The sequence below is a fragment of the Phalacrocorax carbo genome, chromosome 7, assembly GCF_963921805.1.
Source record: "Phalacrocorax carbo chromosome 7, bPhaCar2.1, whole genome shotgun sequence".
NCBI lineage: Eukaryota > Metazoa > Chordata > Aves > Suliformes > Phalacrocoracidae > Phalacrocorax > Phalacrocorax carbo.
This window is the reverse complement of record NC_087519.1, coordinates 3,765,559-3,783,415: the sequence shown is the minus strand read 5'-3', so window position 1 is coordinate 3,783,415 and position 17,857 is coordinate 3,765,559. Positions and strand designations below refer to the sequence as shown.

Genomic DNA, 17,857 nt, shown 5'->3' with positions numbered 1-17,857 from the left:
AGCCCTGGACTTGGGGGAGCACCAGCTACCCACCAAACTCCTCACCCCTACCCAGGATCAGTGTCACGTTGATAAAGCCGTGACCTGTTTGTGAACAGAAAGGTGAGATTTTTCAGGTTATTTGGTCAGCTCTACACGTGGTTTACTTGGGCATGTCAAACACGAAAGCAACACAGCATTGTTGAAGTTACAAAATTACTTTTTTTATTAACCTACCCTATCATAGAGCATGGATTTTCTTGTCAAATAATGCAAGAAGCAAGAGAAAACTAGATTTATCCACATGTAGCCCACAAATCCGCATGGCTTCTCCACGCTATCGAGCACGCGAGTTTTTAGACATGCAGCTGCTGGTAGTTTAGCTTGAATACAGTCATTCTAAAACAAGCTAGAAATAAATAAAATACTTACATTTCAAGTACAAAACCTTGCAGTTGAATTCAGTATGAGGAAATCAGTTTACTCCTTTTCATGTTACCAACTACTGTACAGGTACTTGGGCTGGCAAAGTCTGCAGATGCGGAACAGAAGAATGTTTTATGTACATGACTTAATTGAATTACGTGTCTAGTCTTCCCTTTAGGCTATCATGTGAAGCTGTTTAATGTCAGGCAGAAAGAAGATTTTTATGGATGCATTTAATAAGACATGAACCCACTACCGCTACTGGCCCCTAATTTTTGCCTTACGCCTTTCCTTTCTGGTGGGGAAAAAAACAAAAAGTGCACTTTAATTATGTCTCAAAAATAATGACACCTACCAGCTTTGAATTAGGTTATTAGCAGGTAGATATTACTTTCAAATTATATTTAATCAAGTGCGAGCGACTTTATCAAGGCTCCTATACAGCTCTAGTATGTGGGAGAACGTTGGCCTCTCATTGGGATCCTGCCTTGGGTGGTTCGGCGGGTTGCCGGCTGCCGTCGGTATGCAGGGCTCTGCCCTGGCAGAACCAGTATGGACTGCTGGCCCGAGTTCCTCTGAGACTGGAAGATGCTTTGCTCTGCTGCGCTCCTCTCCGAACAGGTGAAAGTCAAACCGACGCCGATGTTGCTCTTCATAGTTCTAGAGGTACCGTCGGACGTGCCATCAAAACACCTGCCCAGGGCGATTTCCTTGGCGATCCTCGGGTCTTGGTCAGTGACGGTGTAGATGCCGTAGTTGTGTCCCAGCGGGTCGAGAGGAGCCAGCATTGTGTACTCGCTGGAGTCGTTGTTTGTAGCCATGGGGAGGTGGTTCACCAGGTACTCGTGGAGCATGCTGTTGACGCTCTCTCGGCGGCAGCTGCCTTGTGGGACCACTTTCACAAGCGTACGGTCCACGCGGTCTTGGTCGAAGAGCATGCCGCTGCACTTGAACTCCAGGCAGGCTGCTGACACATTCGGCTGCTCGGAGTCACGAATGCTGCGGACGTCCCTGATGCCGTAGAGCTTGCCAATGGTACGCGGGTGCGTCCCACCCATGTTACGGGACCTTACGTTCACCTCTTGCGGTCCGTTTATTTTTACTTTAATGTAGCAGGCCCTGAATTCCATGGGCTTAGGCCACCATGCCAGGTAGTCATCGGTCCAGCTCATGAGGTCATCTTCACTGAAGGGAACGGTGTTGTAGTCGTACTGGTCTCCCTCTATCCTGTAAAACCTGAAGTGAGCAGCATTGTGTGGCGCTTCCTCACATTCTTTTAAGTTTTCGTAGGCATAAATAGGGCCGTTGTTCTCTTCTGGGGAATTAGGGCTTGGCTTGGCCATGTTAATGCTGAATGCCGTTTTCTTAGTGTTAGAGTCCTCGTGGTCTGTTCTCCTGTAGTTGAGCTTGTTGAGGTATGGCTGTGGGACGCCAACAGCATTAGGGTTGAGTTTGGGAGCAGAGGGCACAGCTTCGAGCTCTTCGCCCCCCATGCTTGCCAACATATAAGCTGTGTAGGCCTCGGGGTTTTGCTCGTCACAGAAGGCAGGCACACAGGCGCCATTGGGACCAGTCACCACACTGTCAAAACGGCCCCATGCTCTGGGGTTGGAGGAAAACCCTGGCTGTGGCTCCGTGTTTATAACAGAAATCACAACCCCTTGGATCTGCTCGCTTTGCAGAAATCTCTCGCTTCTGTATGCCCGGACTTTGACATAGCACCGTCTGCTCTCAGGGACATCCAGGTTAAAAAGTCGCCTTTCTTTGATCTCCATGTTCCCTACCAAAAAAGTTCTCTCCTCTCTTTTGCGCCGTCTGCTTTTCTCTAGGTTGAAGTCCCCTTCTTCCTCCCATAATCCTGTCTCCGGGTTCAGTGACCAAAGCTTCATCTCTTGCAGGTGCTCTGGCATCTTGACCTGAGCAGCATCCAAATGAACTTTCACCTCCTCTGCATTAAGAGACTCCATGCCCTGTTCGTCAGTGAAGTCCACGGAAAACATACCGTATGTACGGAGTGGGAATACGTCTCCTTCCTCGTCTACAAAGTTCAGGTCGCTTTGTGTCACAGTGGCTGTTGAGATGTTTCTTGGGTCCAGAAATGTCACACTGGCTTTCACTTTGCCTCTGTAGGCTTCTCCGTTTTTCCTATAAAAGGCATTGGGAGGGATTTCTAATTCAGCAATTGGATCATCTTCTTCCATTTCTCCCAAGGATATCACGTTGGTTTCGGTGGATTCCAGCGTAACAGGGGGTTTCTTTCTTAGTAGCTTGATCTCGTGAAACACAGCACCTCCGTTTTCCTTGAAGGGCAGAACTTTTGTTGTGTTCACAAACTTCTGCAGCCGATCGACGAAAGTTAGAACCAGTCTCTCTGTGTCTGCAGGGACGTGGATGGAGAAGGTTCCCTTGTAGCCGGTCATGCTCACTCTCTTGTTCCCCATGTAGATGTGGCCAAACCTCAGTGGCTCACCGTTATCTGCTGCTGTGGCTCTGCCTCGAACTGTTATTTTGGTCTCGGTGCATTTTTTGCAGCCGCATTCTACGACGACTTTGGTGGGGAGCGTGTACCCATTGCAGGAGATGTCTCTGGTTTCCATCTTGGACACCCCGCAGCAATAGGCAACGTTGTCCTTGCACCGGAGTCCCTTATCCAGCTTCCCAGCGCAGGTCTTCGCTGGGCACTTGCCCACATTGTAGTAGAAGGAGTTGGTTGCCCTTTGGAAGCAGTCATGTGGAAGTCGGATGAGGTGGCTTTGGGGTTGGGAGTTGCAGGCTGCCTCTTGTCTTCCTGTTGAATAGGATTTCTTAATGAGCAGCATGAAATAATTGTACAGTCATTGCTATGTGGTCTGAAACCCTCAGAGCTAAACATTTCTTCAAATAACAGTGAGGTTTTCACAGCCATGAAACAGATGTTTTGCGGGATTTTGGTTAGCTGAATTCGTCTGGTCTCCGTTTCAGTCAAGGAGGTGCTCAGCTTTAACTTTAGGTACCTGACTAAGAGCGGTGCTGTTTGCAGGAGCATCCCAGCTCCTGAATACCCACCATTGCTACCCAACCCAGCCTCAGCTAGATATTCTGCAGCTGCCTGGCTTTTTGGCTATGGACAGACCAAAATGTGTCTCAGGGTTTAAAAAAAAAAACCAACACACCCCAAACAGAAATACTCACACGTCAGGCAGCAAGGACAGTGAGAAATCTGCTGAAACAAGCAGACTGAGTTTGGCAGATCACCTGCAATCCGGAGCTCCGGTTTGTAGAGAGCATCTGGTTCGTAACCAACTCACGCAAGCTCATCTGCTAACGGATGCACGAAATAACCCCCAAATATTTTTCTTCTGTGACTTTTCCTTCCCACATGTACCGCAGTTTCTGGTTTCTGCGCCCTGCCGCCTTCCCAGCTGCTTGGAGAGCATCGTGCACATTTTCTCTTACCTATGACAGCAAGCTTGGCAGATTGGGACTTTGCCGACCCGCCGGCGCTGCTGGCCTTGCAGAAATACTCTCCTGACTGGTCTCTGTTCAGGTTCTTCAGAATCAGGTTGTTTTTATATTTGTATAAGGAGGGATCCAGCAGTGAGCCGTTGTGGTACCTGCCAGGAAGAGGCAGGCAGTTAAAGAGGCAGAGACTGACCGCCTGGCCGGAGCAGAGGGACGGCCTAATCCTGCATCCTGCCCTGTGGATTTTGCCAGGCCACCTGCCTCCGTTTCCCCACTTGCAGTCTCAAAGTTATTCCCCTTCCCCTGGCAGTACTGAGATGTGGCTGCTGGGCGGCTGGCAGGCAAGCAGAGCTGCTAGTTGTGCCTGCTGAGGTTTTTCAAACTATTTGTATTTTTCTTCCCAGTAAGTCCATCTGCAGATGACCTTACCGGACCTGCAAGAAACAGCAGCTCTGCACATCTCGAGGAAACCATCATTTCCAACAACCAGTTCTCAGCATATTTACCTGTTTTGTAGCTAGAAAACCGCCTTTATGGAGAAGGTAATGAGGTAAAAATCGCATCTGTGGGACAGGTAAGACTTCTGTCTGATCAAACTCGAGTTCCTTACCAGAGGTAGCGGTCCGGGGCCGGGCTCCCGAGGGCATCGCAGCAGAGTGACACGCTCTGTCCCACTCTCCTCGCTTTGTCCTCGGGGCTCCTGAAAATGTAGGGTTTGCCTGCGGGAGGAGGAAAAGGCCATCTCATTACTCTTCCCTTCCTAAAAAGCACGGTTCATTTCTGATTCCTGCATAAAGCCTCCTGCATTCCCTCCCTCTCTGGGGCTACCTGATCGTTGCAGCTGCACTTGGATCGCCAGGTTTCTTCTGTTGCTCTTAGGCACGGTGACAGTCGCTGCTGCGTATTTAGCCTTCTTTATTTTAAGGATGTTTTTGCCATCAGGGCAGACTCCTGGGATCCTAAACATGCCCCTGTTATCAGCTGTTGTCAACAGCTTGAGTTTCTTGGCTTGCAGGTAAACCCGGGCATCGGCAGCGGGTGATCCATCCTCAAGGGAGACCTTCCCGTGCAGGGTTGCATCCTCGCACATGCAAGCGTCGCAGTCGGCGTTGATGCGGCCCATGGGGCAGGTGATGTTGCAGGCTGGAGGAGAGGTACGTGGGTCAGAAAGCAGCCCCAAGTCCCCGTAATGCTCACGGCACGGTCTCACGTCTGCTTTTAATTTAAACGCAATAAGGCAGATACTGCATAAGGAATAAATTGTATCCAAAACATATTTCTACTGATTATCAACAGCTGTGCATTAGAAACAGAGGGACGATGTCATTTTGAACCTGACAATTAGTAGAAAGCAGCCACGTGGATATAATTACAGCTAAGAACTGTTATTTACCTTCCCCAAAGGGCTGAATTTCAGGAAAATTTGAATCCAGATCAGCATGTGAGCTCTTAGCTCAACCCCGGCAAAATTACAAATCCAAATGCGTTAAACTTTGTAGGTTTCTGTTACCAACTCATGCCCAAAAGTCATGACTTTGGTCTCTCTTAAAAGCTGTCTCCCCTTATTTGATGGTATCCTGGCTTGGGCGAGACGTCGGTTAATTGCCAGATGAGCATTATCTGATGGATTTCACAAATGGTCTCCCAAACAGTGATTCTGAGATGTTTCCATTAGTGATGAATCCTAAATAACAATCTCTGTCTCTTCCCAATGCAAGGGCTCAGGTCATTCCTTTTACAATCACAGAGCATCCCAGTACAGCAGCTACCTGATAATCTTTTTTATAGCTGGAAATAAATGGAAGAAATCAGGGGAAAACCTGAAACAACTTTTCTGGAGAAAACATGGACTATTTAAAAGGGGATTATGAGAATAATATAATTAATTAGAAGTCCCTTTAGCAGGGGCTATGGCAATTCAATATTCCCTACTCTTCTCCTTCCTGGAGACTGCATGGAAGCAGCTGCCTGCAATCGCTGACTCCACCTTGAGAGCTGCTGTTACAACATGATTAAGGGGATTTTTTTCCTATATCCCCAGGATCTTTACGGGTCCCTAATGATTCCCCATACCTGGATCCCTCCCTTCAGCCTGCTATTTGGCTATAAACGCCCCGTGCTCTGCTCCCTTAGTACTCTCCTAGCCCTGCTCTGGAAGGCATCAGCACCATGAAATTCTGGCAAGGGAAAGGCAGCCGGTAAAACGGCAGTGAAGGGAGTGCAACGCCTACGCAGTGGTGAGACCAGGACATTGTCCCCTGCCCGTAAGCGAGGTTATAGGAGCACCTGAACAAACATGTCCAATGCAGAGCCGCCCTTCCTCGGTTGCTTCATTACAGTGCACGCCCCAGAGGCGCTCAGCTAGGCAGGATCTGGTACGCTTCTGTACACCGGTTTGGCCACACTTTCCTGAGCACTCGCTCCATTTCGACCATGGAGACAAAAACCGTTTTGAATCTTGCACGAGTGGACCTTGAATAACATCAGTGGTGTGTTACTGAGACGCACGGTACACATACAGCTGCCCGAAATCGGGCAGTTGGTTTTTTAGCTGCTTCTATATAGCTCAGACTATGCATTGGGATATTACGCACCACATGGATTACACAAACTCAAAGCATGTTCAGGGAGCTGGGAAATAAAGCACGAGGAGGCGCCTGAATGCTTCTGACTTAATTCCCTGCAGGCTACTGAATTCAGGATGATTAAGATAAACTGGAGGGGAGCAAAGTGCACGCAGCTCATGCTTAGTGTTGAATAACTTTGGTTTAAAGGAAATCAAACGCACATTGTCATTTAAATGCTGTCTGAGGGGCAATGCTCGCCTGCGTTTCAAATGTGGTTAAATAAAGAAAAACTCAACAAAACAAAGAGGTTAAAATTGTTGGTATGATCATGTTGAATGTCTTTAACCATACGTCAACATATGTTCTCTACAGGGGAAGCGTGTGTCCCCTATTGTGAGCACCAGTTTTACTGTGTGCAAACAGAAGCCTAAGATGCTACCAAGCAGGCTGAGCATCTTAGGGGCCAGCTGATTTGTTATAAAACAGGGAGGGTTTACTGAGACTTTAATATGTGGTTAGATTTTTAAAGGAATTTCTGTAACTGGGCTGCTAGATGGTATTAATTTAAGCTGCTTCGAATGGATGAGAGACACTCCAAGTCTGTGGTTTGGGCTTATTTTTAAAAGACAATGTTCTAATAATGTTTATGAGGATGCGCTTGTGACTAAAGTTTCTAAAAATGAGGTCTCCTGGAAACATGTGCTGTGTCGTCTCCCACACCTACTCCTGCACCCGATTTGTAAGAAACCAGGTCGGGTTATTTCCTAGAAAGGCAGACAGGCACAGGGCTGGACTAACTGAATAATGATGGTTGAAAATGAACCCCTGGCTGACAAAAGCAAGTGGCTGGAAAAAACCATTTAAATGAGAGCAGCCACGGAAGTGTCGTGTCTGGATTGGAGCAAATGCTTGGATGGGCGAGTTTTTAATCTGTTGGCATGTTGGCATCTCCGGTTCAGCATCCCAGGTGGTGCAGCCGCAGACCTTATTTAGCAGTTTGGGGGATGCAGGAGGGGCTGGGCTTGGGGACATGGTCCTGTCCCAGGCAGCATGTGCATAAATGCCTGTCTGTACTTGCCCCGAGCACAAATTTAATGTGCAACAGGTTAAAGCGGGGTCTCAGTAAGATCCTAAGCTTGTTTGGGATCAGCTGTTTTAATCTGCAGGGCTGAAGATGATAAGAAAAGAGGAGGGGAATCCTGTGGAGGAAAACAGCATTATATGGCTCTGGGTAGCACCTTGACAGCAGAAAAAGCAGAAAGCGGAGGATGAGGGAGAAGCCAAAGATCAAGCGCTAGCGGGGACGTGGGGAGGGACAGGGCTACCCTGCAGCACCGGCTGGCAGGAACGTACTGCGTCTGGCGTAGGTGAAGGTCGGGTCTCCCCGGTGAGAGCTGCTCCTCGTACCTGCGGGCAGAGGATGCATGGGGTGATTCGGGCAGGGTTTGCCTGCTCCCTGGCCGAGCACAGGTCTCTCCCACCAGCCTGGCTGTACTGAGCCTGGCTATTCAACACAGCCAGGTCTGGCACACCCTCTCCTGCAGGCGAAAACTGAGTTTACAGCTCACTGCTGCCAAGGGCAGATGCTAGTTTCCAGTTGCATTGGTCAAAATCTCAAGATTTTGCTCTATTTCTCCCTAGTCAAGCAGGAGTCACTCCCTGCTCTGCGAGCCCCAGCCCTCGGCATCCCTGTCTTGTGCCACCCACTTTTAGAGGAAAACAATTTTCCTGGTAGTTTTCCTAAAAATACCTCTCAGCAGGCAGAGGAGGCCTCTCTCTGAGTGTCGTGGTTTTTTTGGTGCTTTGGTTCTCCCCAGCAGCTAAGACACCTGCTGGGAGTGGGACAGAAGGCTGGGAAAATCCCCTAATGCCTCGGCTGTGGTATCAGCACGTCCATCCCTTTCAGTCCCTCCTGGAATTTAAATCCTGAGTCCTAAGCAGTAAAACCTATAGGGTCGGGGTATCTCCTGGGGACTGACAAGCAGAGCGGGCTCTGCGGGTAGTTAATGCCCCATGGGCTTTAATCCTAAAGCAATGGGGTAGCAAACTGCCCCGAGCGTGGGGACGCCTGGGCAGGGGAATGGCAGGTTGCAGCATGTGCTTGCCCATCCCTGGGCTCTCCTCGCCCTTCCAGCTGGGCGAGGGGCCGCGTGTGCCTCCCACGGGACCTGGGGCTGTGGTCACGCACTTGACCTTCACTTTTCCAGGAGAGGAGCCAACAGCATGTGTCAGCGATAGCCAAAACCCTACAGGAGGTCGTGGATGATTAACATTTATTCCACTGCTTAAACAACCTCGTCTACTCAGATAATATTGTTCAGTTGTAAATTAAGGCTGAAAAACAATAATACGTGTGCAAACACCCCTTATCCCAGCAAGCGAAAGTCGCCCGAGCGGGGAAATAACTTACTCTCCAAGCTGAGCATTACCAGCGGGCTGAAGGTTTTCTGTCCTATCTGGATCCTGCTGCGGGCTGGTTTCAGAAGCCTTTGACCTAAGGGTTAATAAATTAGAGATTAAATTAGATTAAAAGTAAATTAATTAGATTGAAGGGATTTGGCATCCTTAGGCTCAGTTTTTTAGATTTCCCTTTGGGTTGTGGCTGCTGATCCGAGTTCCTGTGGGATATGATGCAGGAGATGCCAAGTAAAGGGGATGATGGAGCTGTCTCACAGCATCACTGAAGCTCAGGTATGATGCGAAATCTGCTCAGCGCCCAAGAAAAGCTTTTTTGTGCTTTCTGTGTTGGAGCAGCTCAGATAAAATAATCTTTTTATAGCTGGAGATATAAAATACATCCTGCCTCTCACTGCGTGGGGAGAAATGAACCCGAGGTGGATGAGGTTGGACCTAATGAGAGTGGTCACTATGGGACATGGACTTGGACTGTTTTCTGCACTTGCTGGTTGCCCACGTGCCCAAGGGGACCTGGTGATCTCAGCTGGTTCCTGGGGTGCCTGCTGGGACTGGTCCCGTTTAAACCGGGGAGCTAAGCCTGAAGCTGGCCAGCACGGGCTCTCGCCTGTGCCCAGCTGCTGGGGGCTCAGCAGGGCTCCTGGGCTTCTCCCCAGCGACAAATTGACTCTCCCTGTTCTTATCCCTGGGCGTCTGGCCAGAGCACTTCAGGGCAAAATTCCTCTATAGCCTTGGAAAACAAATCCAAAGAGCCTGCAAACAGGTTTTCTCTGCAAGACCTGCTGGAGCAGGGGGGCAGGTTGCTTATCGCTCAGCACTTTGGTACGTGCAATGCGCCAGGGGCAGCAGCGGACAGATCCTGCTGCTCCTGAGCATCTTCTGGAGAAGAGCAATGTCGCTGCTTCCCAACGGCTTGGCTCTGAGGCTGGGATTGTTTCATGCTCGGGCGATGGGTAAGGCACTGGCCAGGGCGGGTCTGCTTGGAGCAGAGGGGAGCTGGGGTGTGGGCTGGACACCGCGGGGTCTGGGGGCAGCAGGCAAGGATGGTCCCAGCACGCCCAGTGGGCAGGGGGGCTCATCCCCAGTCAACCAGAGGCTGCCTGACTCACAGACGGGCTCTGCCTGTGCTCCAGGGGCTGCACGGGTGCCAGACCTCGTCTGGAAGTTGTCTGGCTGGGTGAATGCCGCGCTGACCCAGAGCAGTGCCCAGCATCGCTGTCGCGCCTGTGTCTGCTGGCTCAGCGGCCGCTGGCGGACGTGCCTTCATGCTGGTGTGCCCGCAGGCAGGGGACAGCACGGTGACGGGAATAGAAACGTTTAACCTTCACCTAAAACGGACGTGGCTCCCAGGAAGAGGAGGAGGATCAATCCTTTTGCCATGATCATTGTTATCTCCAGAGGTGACCAGGGGCTTCTTGGAGTAGCCACAGCCGTGTCGCGCTTTCCCCAGACCTGCAGAGACAAGCCTGGCTATGTCAAGGCTCTCCCAGGGTCCTGCTGCCTTCAGGGATCTTCTCCAGGCTGATCCAAAACACACTGCAGGGCTGCTTATACCCCCTGCCCACTCACCCACCCCCACCTACCCCCCAAGGAGGGAGCAGCAGTGTCTGCACTCGCATCCCTTCTGCTTCTCTCCATCACATCTGAGCCCAAATCTATTCTGCAGAGCACTGCTTTGTAATGGTATCTCCTTAAAGCACCTCTTAACAGCTTAAATACTTCTGCAGGGATGCTGTCACAGCCCACGAGGCTCCATGGGGCCCCTGGCACCCTGCTGTGTCCCCCACGTGAGCAGGGACATCTCCACACCTCCAACCCTCTGCCTGCAAACTGGGTTTGGTGTAAGGATAGAGGCTTGTCCCAGTACATCCCGGGAGCATGGGGAGGGGGAAGGCTCCTGAGTGCCTCTGAAAGCGGAAAATCCCGTGCACAAGCCAAGCCTTCGCTGCAAATATGAGCAAGAAGCCAAATATTTTCCATTTTTGCATGCAGAGTTGAGGGACTGAGGCTTTGTGTTGCTCTTCCCCAGCTCAGCGACTTCAGGTCTTGTTTTAGTGAGTCCCTTAGCCCCGTGGCATCAAGCATTGGGGTATTTAATTTCTGAAGGTACTGATGGAGCTGGTGTTATCCCAAGTGATACCAGCTGGAATTACAGGTGCTTTATTTTATGCACCCCAAATTAATTAACTTGGGGGGGGGAATATTGCCTCAGCCTTTCTGTGCCTCAGTTTACCCATAAAACGAGGCTTACAAAGAGCAGCCAGCAGCGAGAACACCCTGTTATTTGTAAGCAGTATCAACCATCCCCTCCGAGACCAGGGAATGTGGGACTAGGAAATACTTTGATTATGGCTCAGCAAAGCCCAGTCAAGCAAAAATAACAAGCAACACATGAGCGGTGTTTTGTGGGTTTACGGTGGGGTCATGCACTTGCAGCCAGACAATAACCAGGAAAAATTAATCCAGGCTGAAAGCCTGTTTCCCACTCAGCGGCTATTTCGGGAGCTGGCTGCGACTTGTTCGGTGCTGGGTTTGGAACGGGATACGTCCCTCTTTCCCTGGGACACGCGATGCTGGGAAAGAGGGGGTTCCAGGGACCACATCCCAGCGATGGGGAGGGTTCAGCATCACCCGCGTCCCCTCTCTGGCAGGGGGCTGGGGGAGCCGGCGCAGGACGGAGCCGCGGGAGATCAAACGGCCCCGCGTGAGCGAAGCACCGTGCTCCCCCCGCCGAGCCCCTCGCTCCGGCTGTCCCCATAACCCTGCCCCAAACCCATTAGCTGGGATGAGGAGGGGAGAAGCGGGACGTGGAGAACTGCATTCCCACCGATGTTTTCCAGCCCGCAGCCTCTGCGCCTTCATCTGCCCATCAATTAATTTCCACCTCACCCTCAATCACAGCCGCTCTTAATTACGCCGCCTTAATAACACAGCAGAATTATATAACTGCTAGCTGCGATGAAGGGGAAAAACTTAGCAGGGTTGGATTTTTTCTCTTTTTTGCTCTTACCTACAAAAACCATAAAAACCCTAGTTAAGCAGAATCTTGTCCTCTCACCGCGGAGCCGCCAGCCAAGCTGCGGTCTGGGGGTGAGTCGAGGGCTTGTCAGCCGTGGGTTAAAGGATTTGCAGCCAGTTGGGAAGAAGAGAGAGAGAGAGTTGCAGCTTACCGAAGCCTCCCCTGCGCCGCTGCTGAGCCGGGCTGCATGCGAGCCTCCCCGCAGCCAAGGCGGCGAGGTCGCTTATATAGCCCGGCGTGTAGCTTAGGGGATGGCAGCGAGCCACCGGCCGCCGAGCAAAAACAGATCGGACGAGCAAGGAAACCACAGGCTGAATAATCCCTTAACAAGGTGATGGTAAACACAAACCCTTGGCGAAACAGCAGCCACCAGGGCTGGTGGCAATGCCACGGCGTGGCAGGGTGCTGCTGGTGGCAGGGCAGGGCATGGTGAGGGTACCACATCCCAGTGTGGGCACTGCATCCCAGCACGGCACCATCCCTGTTAGGGGTTCGCCCTGGGTCCAGATCTCAAATAGAGGCTGGTGAGCATTGAAGATGGTGATACAGTGCCCAGGCACTCAGCGCAATGAGTTCGGGGATGCTTTTTGGCACTCTCTTGGTCTGGGACAAACACAGCATTGCTCGTGGGGTTCCCGCATTTGGCAGGCGTGGGGCAGGACTCGGCTCTGTGCCATCTCCCGCACTGCCCGTGCTGCCCACACTGCCTGCTCGCCTCTGCCCCGGCGCTGGCTCTGGCAGGGGTCAAATAAGGATGCTGAGGGGATGAGGGGTTGTGGGACAAAGCCAGATGGATTGGTTTGGACACCTGGGGTAGCACAGAGCTGCAGAGGCAGGGCCAACCTTGCAAATAAATGTGACTGTGTCTCACTAGAGCTGTGGGAAGATCTAGCAACAACCCCTAATGAGAGCTCCCTGCCTGCCCCAGGCTGGCTTTAACCCCCCCAGGACCTTCCTCCCTCTGCAGCCACGTTATTCCCATGTAACTCATGGCAGCCTGTCGTGGCTCAGGGCCTCGGGTGTTGCACGAAGCGGCCACGTGCGAGCGGGTACCACCCACGCACGCAGTCCCGGGCGCTGCGGGGCCGTGCTGCTGGTTTGCCGCAGGAGCCTGGCACGGAAGCGTGTGCGGTGCGCGGCGGGAGCCATCCCTGAGGGACGGGGATGGGCGGCCAGTGGCCAGCGGGATGTGCTGGTGGCGTCCTGGGCTGCCTGTTAGTAATCCTTGCCAGCCCCGCTGCCAGAGGGAGCAGTACAAGAGGAACATCGATCAAGGTGTCACATTAAAAAATAATGGGTGGTGGCCTGCACCGACTCCTGTTTATGTTTACAAGGGAAAAGGAAAAAACACTTGACACGTGCCAAAAAAGGGTAGAATGTTTATCCGGTGGGTAAGGAGCGCCTGGCAAGCAAGAGGCCCCAGGCCTGTGAGATAAACAGAGCTCGGCCGCGTTTCCCCACGGTGATGAGGACAAGATGTGGGAAAGGTGCCGAGACTGAGAGCAAGGAATCCATCTTCCCCAGACGGCATCCACCCCCCACCACGGCCGGCCTGTCCCTGGCACAGCACTGATGCCTCGGCAGGCAGCTCCGGTCCCGCGGCGGCTGCTTGGCACGTGCTGGCAGCGGTTTCCATGGGTCGCACTGCAGGGTGAAGAAACATGCTTTTCTGCAAAAGGCAAAAGATGATATTTTTTTTATGTTACAGAAACCAGGCATTAGCTCCAGCCAAGGGCAGCCACAGGCATTTCTGCGCAGGGTTTTGCAAGCTCCTCAGCATAGGTGTCTCCTCCCCAGCATGGCTCCTGCAAGACAAGCTCGGGAGACACGTGTGCGACTTCAGGAGCAGGTCTGGGACACGTGAGTACATGCAAAAACCAAGTCTCTAGAACAGTCTGGTTGCGCAACCTCTCTTGGCTTGGCCATCCCTTGCTGAAGCTCCGGCATGTGGCTGACGTTGGATGGAGCAGCATAAGCAGAGTCCCAGATGTTTCCAGCGCTGAGTGCCACCGGCCGTGCTGCAGCTCTGGGAGATGCTCGGCTGCTTTCCATCCACCCAAGGTGGACAATGCCCCAACCTGTGGGGTGGAGGGGAGGAGGGAGGTGCTGCCCCATGCCCAGATGCAGCTAGGCCGTTGCTCTGCAGGGCTGTAGCACTCCTGGCTTGCAGGGAAGGATTCAGCCCAGACCAAACTTGCTTTTATCTTTCTGGCTGTGGGTGCAGCTGTCTAAGGCTGGTGTTTCCCAACCAAACCATCAGTGCAGCAGAGCCGTGGCCTCACAGATGCGTGCCCTGCCTGGATGAACCCTCAGGGGCCCTGCCTGGCTCTCATGGGATTTTTCCATGCTTTCATCATGGATGTGTAATTACAAGGCCATAATATATTTATGCAAATGCTGCCATGCTTAATGCTCCCCCAAGGCAACACCAAGGACAGGGCAGCACAAGAGGACTGCGATAACCGATGGAACAACAGCACCTCCCTCTCCACACCCTTCCATGGTTGTCTCCATCGCCCTTCTCTTGCCCCTCTAATAAATCCAGGGCAGAACAGGCTACTGATGCTCATCCTGGCTATTTGTGCCTCCCACCCTTTCCGATACAGCATCAGCAGAATGGCCGTCACCAAAAGCCAACTGTGCTGTGCTGGGAGAACAGGAGGGATGGTGGGGCTGCTCTCAGAGCTGCGTGTGGGATTTCCAGGCTGTGGGGCCTGTGAAATGCTTTGCAAGCTCCATGAAATATCCTACGGGCACCACGAAGTACCCTATGGGATCCATGATATGTCCTTTGGGGCTGACGCTGTGCTCGGCTCCCCGCTGGCTGCCCCCATCCTCCCTCCCTGCACCCTTTTCGCTCCACCGAAGGAAGCTGACAGTTATTTTCCCCTGCTGTGTATTTCTGGGCTCGCTCCTGTTTACGGAGATGGGAGTTAAAATAACTGATTGATGACTTTGTTCCATCCCAAACACTTTGGGGAAGTTTGTGTGGTTTAGGAGGGCGAGCAGGGAGCTGGGATTTCATTAAGCACTTGGCTCCCGGCACTTCTTCAGCCAAGCTCCAGGAGTGGCTAATGTTGTTTTTTAAATCCTGTTCTGCTATCCCAGGAGCTGGACTGGCGATTTCCATGGTTGTAGGAGAACTTGGAGATGTGGTGGGTCCCCGGGGCTCACTCTGAGCTCTGAACCACCAGCAAACCTCACAGGCACCGCAATATTGTTTCACTTAAGCCCTCCTCCACCACTTCATCAGCACAAAATCACACTCCAGCTGCCTAAAAGCTTTGGAAAAGAGGCCAAAAAATGAACTACTGGAGTTTGTTTTTATTGTGTGGATGAGGATTTACAGGCTGTGGCTGGGAGAAAAGGAGCAAGTGGACCTTTTCCCCCTGGAAGGATTTACTTAGGAGCTAAAGCCTTGACCACGGCTGAGTGGTGCTCGGCTCCACGGACATCATTCATGACGCAGATGCAAAAAGCACCACAGAGGTAGGATGACATGAAAGTCAGAGCCAGGGAAAGACTGATTTTAGCTCTGGAAGTCAGGAAGGCTTTTTCTGGAGACCTGGGAGCTGGGGGAGGCCAAGCTGGCCACAGGGTCCAGCCACAGGCAACCAGCCCCCGAATGTCTGCTGGCACGGGCATGACATGACTGAGCACCCCATGCATGTAAAACAGGGGGTGTCCCCTGTTCTGTGATCAGAGCTGCCAAGGAAAAGGGCTTTTCCTAGTGCTTTTGCAGGGAGTGGCTGCTATCTGAGTGCCCAGGGACCGTTACCTGCATCCCTGCTGCACGTACGCAGACCTGCATCCAGACCCACATCCAGACCCACATCGCCTGGAGTGGGGTTCACTGGTCACTGGGATATCCTGGACCACTCAAGAGTCCTGCCAGGGTTTTCCTCCTGGATGCCGTGTCCATCCCTGCTGTCTCTCCTTCCCCATCACAGCTTGAAAGAGGAGACACTATGAGAGCACCAGAAGTGTCTCAATAGCGAATCCCTTTCTAATTACATTGCTGAGCTGGGTAAAATAAGTATTCTGGCTTGTTTAGAAACTGTCTGCAAGATGGAGAAGGCCGTTATTTTCAAGCCCTCCATGAGCAATGAGCATCCCAGCCTCTCCCTGCGCCATGCCTGGAGCATTATCTCCTCAGGGACCCTTGCAGGGCAGCATCACAGTGCCACGTGCCGGTGCAGCACCAGTATTTGCCGGGAACATCCTGCTGGCAGGTGCAGGTGAGCAGCAGGGCCTGAGTTATTGCACAACCTCGTACCGGTGATGGAAATGCGGTTGCAGGATGCAAATGGGAGCGATGGGAATACGGTCAGGCCCGAGCCAAGGCGGCACCTCAATGGGGGCATTTAAACTGTGGAGGAAGAGCAGGAGCAGAGCTAGAACCCACAGCCTGCTGGCTGTTTGCTTTAGCTCTGGACAGGACTTGGTGGACAAAGACTGTCCTGTGTGGAAGCATGTTGCTTTGGGCAATTAATTGCTCCTGAAGAAATCTTTAATTTATTGCTCTTATTTACTGGCATTAGCTTTGGCCTCGGATACTCCCTGGGCTGTGAATCCGTGCTGGTGGGGAGGGCAGCCTCCCACCTGTGGGGTGGGAGTCCCTGGTCTCATCTGTGCCTTTTCCTTCTCGGTTTATTTGTTATAGGCCGTGTCAAGGTGGGCCGATTTGCAGCTGATTTACACCAGCAGAGCACTGGCCAATTTTTCCAAAAATAGGCAAAATCCCGCAAGAGCTGCGAGCGTGCTGGGGAGGGCTTGGGTCTTCCAGCACGCAGCACCCTCCTGATGTGCAGAGGTTCCCAGATGATGTGCACCAGCAGGGCACAGGCTGTGCAAGCTGGACCAGAGGATCTGCTGGCAGTGAAACCGGAGCATCAGGTTAAAAGCTGCTTTTTAGTGTGAGGACGAGGCTTCACTTGGGATGGTCAGAAAATGTGCAAGAGATGGAGCCGGCCGCGTGGCGGGGACTCCTCATTAAACCATGCGTGAATTTATTTCAGGTTAAGTACTGCACTGAGCAACGTGGCTGGGGTAATCGGGACTACCCTGCTTCCGAGTTTTGGCTCAAAAGGGTTTGCCAGCACCTGCACTGGCAAAAGAGGACATGGAAACACCTCCCCTTCCAGGAGCGCCTGTGGTCATGGGGGCAACCGGAGCCATAAAATATCTCACGACCTCATGCATCGTGCCGAGGGCATGCTTGGAAATGCTGGTCTCTTCGAGCTAATTCTGGCGCTGCTGGGATTCCCCCTGGGGCTGTTTGGCTGTATCAGCTTTCGCTGGAGGGTAAACGTGCGTTTGCCGGCAGCGTGGGCAGAGGATCCAGCGGGGGCCAAGCGCTGCTGAAGGGAAGGGCTGGCAGCCGCCCGGCGTGGGCACCGCTGGGAGCAGGTTGGGAAGGCAGCATGGGAGATAACGCGGTCCCGAGAGAAACTTGCTACAACACTCCTGGTATCCGATTGAGCGCTGCCTCCCGCAAACGCCTCCCCGTGAGTCCGAATCTGGCTGGCAGGAGATGTCAGCACTGATGCTCATCCCAAAGGACACCAGGGTTCCACAGTCCCAGGGCTTGGCTCAGAGCAGGATTCTTGCAGGAGGGTAAAAACAGGGTGGGGGGAGCAGAAATTATATTCCTCTGGCTCATTTAATTCAGCATTAAGGGCATCTCTCCCTGCCAAGCCACGGATCCTTTCTAAAAGGAGTTGTGTCCCCACTTGAAGCTCACCCAAGGGAGTTTTTAAGCCTTGGAAACTGTTTGGAGATACCAAGCACAGAGTAAAGAGGTGCTGTGGGAGGTTTTCCCTGCTTCTTGCTCCTGCAGGCTCTGGGTAATGCTGCTGAGGGTCCCACGGGGATCTCAGCTTTCCCCACATCTCACCTCTTCCCCAGTGAAACAGAGAAATCCAGCCCTCGAGTCTGGCCTGTGTTTGGGAAGGAGCATCCAAAGGGAGTGCTGAACATGGTCTTGAGGAACACAATCCAGTCTGGGAGC

General features: G+C 52.3%; 1 protein-coding gene across 1 annotated transcript; it reads right to left on the bottom strand.

Annotated features, from left to right (window-relative positions):
* Positions 1 to 205: 205 nt before the first annotated feature.
* On the bottom strand, positions 206 to 5,241 carry CILP (cartilage intermediate layer protein). Its single transcript, XM_009502969.2, has 4 exons — positions 4,675 to 5,241; positions 4,457 to 4,565; positions 3,841 to 3,998; positions 206 to 3,193 (listed from the first exon to the last, which is right to left on the bottom strand). The coding sequence occupies exons 1-4, from the start codon at positions 4,967 to 4,969 to the stop codon at positions 852 to 854; spliced, it is 2,904 nt and encodes a 967-aa protein (XP_009501264.2). The 5' UTR covers positions 4,970 to 5,241; the 3' UTR covers positions 206 to 851.
* Positions 5,242 to 17,857: the final 12,616 nt, after the last annotated feature.

Bases quoted from the DNA above. Each gene is read 5' to 3' on its own strand.
- CILP (XM_009502969.2), bottom strand. From the start codon at position 4,969: ATGGGCCGCATCAACGCCGACTGCGACGCTTGCATGTGCGAGGATGCA. The intron at 3,999-4,456 runs GTAAGGAACTCG...TCTTCCTGGCAG, and splicing joins GCCCCGGACCGCTACCTCTG to GTACCACAACGGCTCACTGC. The intron at 3,194-3,840 runs GTAAGAGAAAAT...CCTATTCAACAG, and splicing joins TGCCAAGCTTGCTGTCATAG to GAAGACAAGAGGCAGCCTGC.